Source organism: Melanotaenia boesemani, chromosome 8, assembly GCF_017639745.1.
Source record: "Melanotaenia boesemani isolate fMelBoe1 chromosome 8, fMelBoe1.pri, whole genome shotgun sequence".
Lineage (NCBI taxonomy): Eukaryota > Metazoa > Chordata > Actinopteri > Atheriniformes > Melanotaeniidae > Melanotaenia > Melanotaenia boesemani.
The window spans coordinates 746,014-757,254 of NC_055689.1; the positions used below are offsets into that span (position 1 = coordinate 746,014).

Genomic DNA, 11,241 nt, shown 5'->3' on the forward strand with positions numbered 1-11,241 from the left:
AAATTATGATATATTATTTAGAATAAATAAAACCTAGACACAAGTAGGACTAGAAACAAATACTTTTCCCAGTCAGAGTTTATATGTAGTCTGGCTTTGTGACAGGACATGTATAAACACCGGGGGGATCAGGAGGATGGAGTCGAGTCAGGGACGCATGGGCTGGGTTACCCACAGCCAGTGTGCAGCCCAGGGCTGGTTCAAGCCTCACACAATGGCAGCTAAAGTATTACAAGATGTGTTTACCTTCTGAGCAAAATTAAACTTTTCCAAACACTAAAAAAGCATTTTACTGGCTTGAAGAGGTGCACTGCACTCCCACGGTGTGCTCACAGCTACAGGAAACATTATGCTTACACAATATGCAAAATCCTGCATCTGCAGCACAGCTTGGAAATGGCTCGGTTTTCTTTGTGCTTCTGCTTTTGTTTTTTGAGCTAACCCTTTAAAAATGACTTGTTCAAACCCTGCTCCTCAAATTGTGTTTCTATTCTGTTAATTGGACCAAAATAATTCAAGTTGGCTGTAAGTGTGTTCTGTGCTGAAGAACTTCTGTTTGAACCGTACCTGATGTATTTTTCTTGTGTGACGGCTTCTGTCTTTGTATCTTTGCTTTATTATTTGTAAATTTAATATAAATAAATAACCCTGAACAAATGAAGACTTGCTGTTTTGTAGTAAATGTAGGATATAAGCGTAGTGGGATGAGTGGGATCAGTGAGTGACTATCAGCCACTCCGCAGCCCTGCCGCTCCCACTCAGCCCACATGAACAGTGTACATGAGTTTTTATTTATTTATCACAGATGAGACGAGTGGAACAAGTTCATTACCAGGAAGATTTCTGGTTGTTGAACAAATGATAAATGATATGATTCATTTAGGACTGATACATGACGTTTATTCATTTGAATAAAATGTTAAAATACGATTCTTTTAAGATAAAAAAAAACAGAAAATATAAATATAAAAACAGATGCTCCAGCTACTGAGCTGTCCACAGCGGGGAATGTGTGGAGGGTTTTACAGTGATAACTAAAACGTTGGTTGGCGTTGTGAGAAGGAACAGCAACAAGATGCTAAAATCTTTCTGGGTCAAATTTGTTTTAGGACGTGTTGCAGGAACGGCTGTGACAAAGTTCACAAGACAAAATATAAAATATGTTAATAATAAACTGAAAGTCCAAGTAAATAAAAGAATCATTGCTTTCTTCTATTTATTTTGCTTTCCTTTTAGACCGGCTTCAATAACACAAGTTTTCCCTGTTCATCAAGGAGCAGCTGAAATATTCAAGCCGCTCTGTAGGATACAGAAAAAATGCAACAAACATATGAGCTTAAATAAATCACAGGGGCTTAGTTTACATGTATTTATAATATCTCAGAAAGCTTAACGGCATTTCTGTTTTCCAGATTTAAATCGTTCTCCAATGCAAGAAAATTGGGGGAAACATTGAAAAATCTTCACTTGTGTATAAAAAAAAATTATTTTCAGAATATTTATTTGCTGTGTCCAACTCCTAACTTGATCTAAACCAAGTTAAAGCAGGTTTAACGAAGCTACAGGAACATCTGACAACATCTGTTTTAGTTCAGTAGTTTCAACAGAAGCAGCAGCTGCAGGTCAGAGGGCGCCACCTGCTGGACGAATCCTGTAATAGGAAATCATTTTTTGTTGAGTATATTTGATGCAATAAACACATCCATGTTCAAATTTTGTTTTAATGTCTTCCACAAAATCTGCACTGTACAAGTGGACCTGCTGAGTAATCCAATATGTAATTAAGTTATATTTTTCCTTTAAACACCAGCTTTTTGTTTGTTTTATTTGTTTTTCATACCACAGTTTACTGTCAGTCAACAGTAAATTAATGACAAATTCCAAGACTTAAGACTGGTTTTGATCATTTACTATGAAATAACAACAGTGAAGGTGAAGATGTATATTTTTTTTACTTTTAATCTTAAAATGAATTATACCCTATATGATGGGCCATACCGAGCAAGTTAGACAATAAGACATTTTTTAAAACTTTATTGAATGAAAAAAGCAAGACAGAATTTATTCATGACAATAATGAAAAACGAAACTGTACAAAAGCTGTCAGCTAGAAAAGTTTTAATAGCGTATTTTGGTCATTTCAAAGAAAATAATACAAAATCCTCAACAGGATTTTCTGCAATAAAAAACAATGATTTTTGCCAAATATTTGAACATCAGGGCGACAGCAAAACAGCAGATTCTGGTCGAATCTTCCAAAATCTACAGTTCACATCCATGTCCATCTTAAATTTGACTTTGAGATAGTTTTTGGTTGGATAAACTCTATGAACAAGTTTTAAAGAAATGTCCTTAACTTAGGTATTAGGTAGCCACCAGGTTTCTTTCCAGCTTATACTGTCCACAAAATGGTTCCAAAAAGAAATTGCATTTGGTAATGTGCTCATTTTTTGCTGAAATAAATATCTGATAGATCGGTTATTATTTTTAGAGAAACTGGTGATAACAAGGGCAAAAGTTGGGAATGAACTCTTGGCTGATATTTAAATAACAGATGGTACTGCACCAAACACTTTGACAAAATCTCCAGGAGTGACAACAATATTATATTTTATTAGGAAATTTATCTTCACAGGAGAACAAACACAATATTATCAAACCGATATTCCAGGAAAAGAAATTTCCTTTTGTTAAAAATGTCCTTGTTCTTCCATATAAAACAACTATTAGGACTAAAATTAGGTTTGTAGAAAAGTCTGTAAAAAAAAAAAAAAGGCGTTGTGGTGAAAAGCCAACATTTTTATAGGAATTTTATTTATATTAAAATTACAAACAGACCATCTTTTTTTAACTTTATTGCCTTAGAATGCAAAATCACAGGCAATTAACATAACATATTAACAAACATTAACACGTGTGGCTCATCCTAGTAGGTACAAAGAAGGCAGTAGGCATATGCAGAATGGGGGAAATACACAACATACATTCCAATACAAAACCAGTATTAGTCAAAAAGAGTAGACACTCTCGACCATCTTTCTGAAAAAATTTCCATTTTCAGTTGTAATTGGGTAGTCAGACATTCCATCAAATAAATCTGTTTTAATTTTTTCTTCCACTGAGCTATAGTTGGTGGGCAAGGTTCAGGGTGATGGTCTTTCATGCAACCAGCAGTAGGACATGCAAAATATAACACTGATCTTTGGTGAGAGAGTCGTTGGTGTATAAGTCCAGAAGGAATATGAGAGGATCCATGGGGAGATCTGTCCTTAAGATGTCCTCTATGTTCTTTTTGATATTCTCCCAGAATGATCTTATTTTTGGGCAGTCCCAAAAAACATGGATGTAGTCACCAACCATGCCACAGTTTCTCCAACACTTGTCTGTAGAGGTACTTTAAGACATGTATGTCCTTAAAGTGGTTCTAAAAAATCTAGTTTTTGTTTTCCAGTCGAACTCTCTCAGACCATTTATGTAAATCTGCAACATTAAACCCACAATTTTCATAGGAGTTCATAAGGTCTGTTTTTCTGATGTAACGTGTTCTATTTCTCCACATGAAGAGTCATTTGTCTGTCTCTTCCAGGAGTTCATTAAAGTGTAGCTCAACCCCCTACTGTCTGTGTAACTCCACCCACTGCCGATTTTGAAACATGCCAGAAACTCCAAGGGTTGTGGTGGGACCGAGTGGCAACCTCCGCCGGTAAAATGTGAAGCCGATGCAGAAGCGCAAATAAAATTGCAGTTCCCCCCTCATCCACTAGGGGCTGGATCCAAAACAGTAAATCCCCATAGACTCCCATGTTAAAAAGACCAACTTCACAGCAGAAATAAACATGTTTAAAGCCTGGTACAAAAATCCATTTTAGGATTCATAGGTCAAGTTTACCTTCATGACAACTGTGAGGGGGGTGATTTTTTTTCTAACTCATCTGTTTGGATGTTATTTAATCTTGAAATTCAGCATAATTAAGGGCGTGTCCTTTCGATTGACAGGTATCCAATATCCACGGCAAAAAGGGAGAGTGCAGCACAACCGCGGTTTTTAGCCGGCTAACAGTGCACCTTAGCTTTAGCCTGCCTACTTCCGTTAGCTGGTTAGCTACTGTTAGATCCTAGGTGGCTCAGTTTGCTCTTAGCTACAGGCAGCTCGGAGTTTGATAAACGTCAATCATACACCTCCACTCTCACAGTTCCCCCCTCTCAGCTCCGCCACTTTGCCATGTTTGTATTTTCTGGGAGACGGCAGGTGTGACGCTGCCAAGATGGCGATGGTAGGAGCCGCCCAACGAGCTTCACTTTTGCTCTTTAGAAACATATGGGTGACGTCACGGAGGCTCCACCCATCTTTTATACACAGTCTATGGGTAGGAGGTGTGAGGTGATCAGGGGGCGGAGAGTGGGCGGGTCAGGATACACAGGCAGAAATGATTGACAGACAGCAGCTCAGCTCACTGGCAGGATGCAAAGCCAGATTCACAAAGCAGCTACGCTACAGAGCGTCTTTGAGGTAGAAGACTTTTCCCCTCCAGAATCTCTTCAGCTACACATGAACCAGGTGGTCCTGAACGTATCAGTGTGAGCCGTTAGCGCTGTTAGCTGTTAGCTGTCTGTCAGCAGCTCCAGCAGCTCTGGAAAGCTGTGGAGACTCGCAGCAGGTTGTAGCAGCTGCAGGAAGAGCTGCTGCTACAATTTGAGCTGCTGTCTGTCACCAGATGAGGATCAGCAGGTAAAGAATAAAGTCCGGTGTTCCTTTTACACCCTCAGAAGCACAAATCTGTCCCATTGCAGGAACATTTCATCAGAAACTCTGAGAAAGAACAGAAGTCTGAAACTAGCAGATCTACACCAGATAAGCTCTAAGGGCTGTGGGATTTTTAGAATTTTCTCATGACGTAGATGACGTCTCTATGTCACAAAAAACATCACCTGGTTTTACCCTGTAAATAGTACTGAGCCATTTTTACCCACAAAATCCCATTTTTAAAATAAATTTTAAAAAATACAAATTTTATCAACAGTATATGTGATTTTCAACATAGTTATGTAATTCTGGGTTGTTTACAGCTCAAAAGACACATTTTTGGGCGCACTACCCCTTTAAACAAGGCGCAGAGCTAATATGAGGCGAAATATTCTTGCTGCTTTGAGAATGTTTACCTGCTTACGTACTGACGCCATGACGCACACGTCCTATCCCAGCATGCACCAGGAGGCCCTTGAGAGATCCAGCAGCTGGTAGTGAATTGCGCGAGCGCCGTAGCAGGCAGCAGGCAACGGTCAACACAGCCCACACATTTCTTCGTCCATGTGAGTTAAACTGAGACGTCTACTTTACATGCTACAGAAAATATGCTGTTCGGGCGCCCGACGAGTTCCCGAAGCGGCTTTTGAGTCATCATATTCACCCGGCTTTCGTTTTGGAGGATTCCTCCCTCCATCCTCCGGATCCCACCGAACAGGCAATGACAACGGTCTCAGCAACCCCGCAGCAGATGAGGGACCGGCTGCTGCAGGCCATTGACAGTCAGAGCAATGTGAGTAACGTTGAAGCTAACAGGCTAACTTGCTAACGATAGCTAATTTACCTACAGTCCGGTAAACTGGACATGACAGTTCGCTCGCCAGCTGTCGGTTAATTGCTTTGTTTTTATACGAAAACGCTTTACTGTTGGCACCGACATGTCGAAGTCTCGGAAACACAGAAGAGCAAGGCTCCTGAGTTGACAGCTAGCTTGCTAGCTAACATAGCAACAGCGTTCCCTTGATTAGACAGAAATCTGCCGTTGCATAGCATGCTAGCTGCTAACCTAGCCATAACACCAAAGCAGGTTTAGTACAGTATACAGTAACATAATACACTCATTGGCTCAAGGAATGTTTATTTCACTTCAAGATTATTTGTATGCGTCACTAGATGACTGGGGGTTCGTTGTAAAAATTTTTAACCTAAGAATTCCAAAGTATGTGAGGTCGAAACTAACTCTTAGCTCGAAGAGCTAAAGATGCGTTTTAGGAAATAGTCGGATCCTTCCTTCTCAGATGAGTTATATGCTAACTTTAGCCAAATTAGTTAATACAGGGCAGTCAACCAGCACTCTTCTTCTTTAATAAGATTTGAAATTCGACTTAGGTTTCTAAGTTTGTGTCCTCCGTACGTGTTTCATGTGCTGCACTTTTGTTTGGACGTTTCAAACGACGAGGGCATTAAGTTGTCACTTTGCCATCATTTCTTTGCAACGTCGTTCTACTTCTGAAACAGAAGCTAATGATCTCCCAGGTGAACTCATCCTCGGACGCACGTTGCAGGGAAGATTTAACTAGCTCAGAGTTGATTAACAACAATTGTGTTTCTATCATCATCATTAGTAGTGTGGGGGTTTGACCAACCAAGGGAGTATCAGTTATTGGCACCTTCTTCTCCATTATATCAGCAGTTTCAGTAAAATTCATTATTTATTTCCTCTGTTAATTAGAGCAGTTCTAAACTTTGTGTTTGTGTGGAGAATAAGTTGTACACGCTGTCTTCATTACAGATATGCAATATGGTGGTTGTTCTGGAAGTAATTGCTTGTTTAGAGAAGTATCCTATCACCAAAGAAGCACTTGAGGTAAGAGAATTGATGATATTAATGATCGGAGAACAAAAACTTCATGGTTTTAATTTTTCTGGGTTTTTGTTTTTTACAGGAAACTCGGCTTGGAAAGTTGATAAATGATGTTAGGAAGAAGACCAAGGATGAAGACCTTGCAAAGCGTGCTAAGAAACTCTTAAAAAACTGGCAGAAACTGATTGAACCAGGGCCAGCTGTGCCTGCAGGCGCCCCAGGGTCTACCAATGGCAGTTCGCATCCCTGCAGAGCGGACACCGCTTCTCCTGACATTTCTGTTCTGGGGAAGGGAGTCCCTGAAGTTAAAATCAGGAATGATGTTCACAACACATACTCACCTAAAGCTGAAAAATCAAGCAGCCGCAAGCGTCGGGCAGAGAACAGAGACAGTGGGGTGCACTTACCAGAAAAGATCTCCAAGATGGCTTCATATGATAATTCAGTTTCACCACCACCCACCAACGGGATCACAGGCAGCCCAGATGCTGTGCCTGACCAGGAGGTGGTCCCCTCTCCTGACAGATCTCGATTAGACCACCTTGATAATGACAAAGTTAACAGAATTCCAGTGAACGCTGTCAAACCTCGCCCTAGCTCCCCTGGAGTGGCCAAACTACCTAGCACTTCCTCTTTGATCAAGGTTGCTGTGATGCAGCAGCAGGCTAGATTGGAAGAAGGCTGCTATCAAGCCAGAAGTCCCCGCAGCATTTCTTCCAGCCCAAGGAGCCTGAAGCAAGACTCTGTAACCAAGCGCTCCTCAGCATTTGCAGCGAAGGGAACGCCAGTCCCAAGTCCTCCTTCTAGAGACTCTCCGGTGTCTTTTTCTCAGCCTCTGGCCTCTCCCAGCCAGGCGGCGTGCATTGACAAGCTGCCACATTCTTCTCAGCGCTCTTCAGTGCACTCGGCCAGTTCGTCAGAAGTCTCCTCTTATTGCCCATCCCATGACATATCTGCAACTCTGGAATTCCCATCAGTCTCCCCTTCTCAACAGAACTCTGAATTACACAGATTGAAATTTGAGGGCGCCATGACTGATGACCCAGACGGGACAATGGTTCCCAACTCCGAGCATAAAAGGAGGAAGTATAGATCTAGAGACTACTCTGTCAACATAGATGGCCAGAAAATAGAGGACACAACTAAACCTGTACGGTTAAAAGAACGCAGACTAACATTCGACCCAGTCACTGGTCAGATTAAACCTCTGGTGCATAAAGAATCTTCTCGGACAGAGGAAGCCGCCACTCCCGACCCTGCGGAGTTCAGGCAGAGAACTGAAAGCTCCGTACAACAGCCTGCTGCCACAACCCCAAGCCAAGGTCCCGGCCCGAGCCCTTTCCACCATACTAACTGGAAGGATCTGTCTAGGAATGAAATCATCCAGTCCTACTTGAACCTTCAGAGCAATGTGCTCACCTCATCGGGGGTTCAGGCCCCCAGCGCACACTTTTTCATGTCAGAATACCTGAAAAGGGAAGAACAGGAGATTAAGGAGTTGAGGAAAACACACGTTTTGCAGACAGACAGCTCAGTGGGGGATTTACCAGGCGTGAGCCGGGACGTCACCGATGTGGACTTGGATAGGATACATACGCAGCATTGGCCGGGGGTGAATGGTTGTTACGATACCAATGGCGCCTGGTTTGATTGGACAGAGTGCATATCACTGGACCCTCATGGGGATGAAAGCAAATTGAACATCTTGCCATACGTTTGCCTAGACTGAGGGGCTGGGGAAGGTTGCTGTTTCTTTTCCACTCCTTTCTTCATCTTCCCACAGAGACCAGATAGCTTGAGATTTTGTTTGTCCACTGTGAGTTTGGCAAGAACCGGGCCTGCTAAACTCCCCTCCCCACGCCTCTTTCTGTGATAATCTATGACGATCTGGTATTAAAATGCAAAGATTAAAGGAATAGTTGAGTTTGTGATATCAAGGGCTGTTTGTTTTATTTTTCAAAGTGAAACAGGAAAGCAGAGGCCCATAAAGGCCGAATTTTTACAACAATGGGAATGTTTAAAGGTTTGAATTGTGCCCTCCTTCCAGGCAAACTGAGAGGATCCTGTTTTCATTTTACCTTCTTCTTTCTGTAACGAGGGGGTTAAACATGAGGAAGGCTGGGGTTTAGCTGACCTGTCCATACCGCCATGTTGGTGCCCAGGATGGTGCTGGTGGGGTCCATCTAGCCCAGTTAGAGCCCAGCATGCCCCAGCTGTGAAATTCAGGGGCATGGTTTGGCAGTTAAGATGCTTTATGTGAAATATAAAGAGTAAATTATAAGTGTCTTATCATGTAAACAATTATTTATTTTTGACCATTTCATTTCTGGGATGTTCATCCAAACAGCTTTTCAGAACCTTCTTTTTTGTTTGGATTAAATTGTCTGCCTCAACGTTCAGAGCAGGTAAACCGATGTTAGCATGATGTTAGCATGATGTTAGCAGGTAAACCGATGTTAGCATGATGTTAGCAGGTATACCGATGTTAGCGTGATGTTAGCAGGTAAACCGATGTTAGCGTGATGTTAGCAGGTAAACCGATGTTAGCGTGATGTTAGCAGGTATACCGATGTTAGCGTGATGTTAGCAGGTATACCGATGTTGGCGTGATGTTAGCAGGTATACCGATGTTAGCGTGATGTTAGCAGGTATACCGATGTTAGCGTGATGTTAGCAGGTATACCGATGTTGGCGTGATGTTAGCAGGTATACCGATGTTAGCGTGATGTTAGCAGGTATACCGATGTTGGCGTGATGTTAGCAGGTATACCGATGTTGGCGTGATGTTAGCAGGTATACCGATGTTGGCGTGATGTTAGCAGGTATACCGATGTTAGCGTGATGTTAGCAGGTAAACCGATGTTAGCGTGATGTTAGCAGGTAAACCGATGTTAGCGTAATGTTAGCAGGTATACCGATGTTAGCGTGATGATGGCAGGTAAACCGATGTTAGCGTGATGTTAGCAGGTAAACCGATGTTAGCGTGATGTTAGCAGGTATACCGATGTTAGCGTGATGATGGCAGGTATACCGATGTTAGCGTGATGTTAGCAGGTAAACCGATGTTAGCGTGATGTTAGCAGGTAAACCGATGTTAGCGTGATGTTAGCAGGTATACCGATGTTAGCGTGATGATGGCAGGTAAACCGATGTTAGCGTGATGTTAGCAGGTAAACCGATGTTAGCGTGATGTTAGCAGGTATACCGATGTTAGCGTGATGATGGCAGGTAAACCGATGTTAGCGTGATGTTAGCAGGTATACCGATGTTAGCGTGATGATGGCAGGTAAACCGATGTTAGCGTGATGTTAGCAGGTATACCGATGTTAGCGTGATGTTAGCAGGTGTACCGATGTTAGCGTGATGTTAGCAGGTTTACCGATGTTAGCATGATGATGGCAGGTATACCGATGTTAGCGTGATGTTAGCATGATCCTTGGTTGAGCTTGGCCTGATATGTTGGTTGTTGACATAGTCCACCTTTCGTGTCATCACACAGCTCGTAGAAATTCCTGCAATCAGAAGCTAAAAGTTTGTTAAAAATGATCCCAGTTTCAAACAGTCCGGGTCAAAAGGCACGATGCTCATTTAAAAATAGAAATTCAGCACACTGAAAAAGAAATGAGAATCAGGAGGATTAATGATGGTATCTGTGAGACAAACAGGAAGTGCTGAACTTTTTCTGTTCATTTGCTTTCTGAACCATGTTTTTGAGTTAAACCGCCTTAGTGAATGTAAAACATTGTGACTGCTTATGTACTTTTACATAGGTTGACAACTTTTCTGTCTTCATCGGTTTCATTCGAGTAGTAGCACCTGAAGCCCTGACGTGACCCAGCCTATGAGCTTTTTACTCAGTGTCAGACATGTTTACAGGTCAGGAGGTAGCGTGTTAAATTTAGCAAACAAAACGGGGGTGAGAGAAAGCCACGAGGCCCACATATTGGCATTTCCCATATGATGAACAACTAATGCTTACATTTGATTTCTATTTATATGCAACAGCCACCACCATTTTTCTCACATGACCTGAATCCAGATTGGCCACAGGGCAGCCTCTCTGTCCTCATCTCTTCATCCATCCCCTACTGATGTCCCTTGGTAAATGGTAAGTCTGGGTTCGGTTGCACCTTTAACATGCCTGTCTGAAGCTGGTTTATCTGTGAGGAATCCAGATCCTGTGGCCTCTGTGACGCCGGCAAATGCACCGTTTCATGTTAGGTTTTTGTACTCATTGACAGGGAAGGTTGAAGCTGCACAACAACATGGCTGGCAATAAAGGACAAATGCTACAACTGGTTGATTAGTTTTTCTGGACTTTGACTGGGGACATCTTTCTTTGTTCAGTGTTTAACATCTCAATTGTTTGAAAAATAAAATGTCTAAATCTTGATTTTGGCCGGCTGACTTGTGGGTCTTTGTCAGTGTTTCATGTGAACGTGAGCAGGTTCCTGCTGGGTGCAGAGAGGAATTTCAGTCTTTTAGAATAGATTGTTTATGGGCTAAATTTGTAACTGAAACAAATTTTTTTGTTTTTTTTTTTTTTGTTTGTTTTTTTTTTTTGGCGTCACCAGATGAATTTACTCTCACCCTCCTCTTCATCATCTCCACCTGTTCTACTTCCTGTTTACAC

At 41.9% G+C, this 11,241-nt stretch overlaps 1 protein-coding gene across 4 annotated transcripts; it reads left to right on the plus strand.

The window, feature by feature from the left end:
- The first annotated feature begins 5,178 nt into the window (after positions 1-5,178).
- Positions 5,179-11,001, plus strand: crsp7 (cofactor required for Sp1 transcriptional activation, subunit 7). Of its 4 annotated transcripts, none has more exons than XR_006011248.1 (4): positions 5,179-5,537; positions 6,537-6,611; positions 6,691-10,716; positions 10,850-11,001. XR_006011248.1 is itself a non-coding variant. In XM_041992113.1 (3 exons), the coding sequence occupies exons 1-3, from the start codon at positions 5,466-5,468 to the stop codon at positions 8,335-8,337; spliced, it is 1,794 nt and encodes a 597-aa protein (XP_041848047.1). In that variant the 5' UTR covers positions 5,179-5,465; the 3' UTR covers positions 8,338-11,001. The 4 variants fall into 4 exon arrangements, 1 of the variants encoding a protein (XP_041848047.1); XR_006011247.1 differs by having other exon boundaries at positions 6,691-9,807; positions 10,011-11,001; XR_006011246.1 differs by having other exon boundaries at positions 6,691-9,488; positions 9,547-11,001.
- The last annotated feature ends 240 nt before the right edge of the window (positions 11,002-11,241 follow it).

Excerpts from the sequence above, each read along its gene's own strand:
- crsp7 (XM_041992113.1), top strand. The coding sequence starts at position 5,466 with ATGACAACGGTCTCAGCAACCCCGCAGCAGATGAGGGACCGGCTGCTG. Across the intron at positions 5,538-6,536 it reads CCATTGACAGTCAGAGCAAT|ATATGCAATATGGTGGTTGT; the intron begins GTGAGTAACGTT and ends TCTTCATTACAG. Across the intron at positions 6,612-6,690 it reads TCACCAAAGAAGCACTTGAG|GAAACTCGGCTTGGAAAGTT; the intron begins GTAAGAGAATTG and ends TGTTTTTTACAG.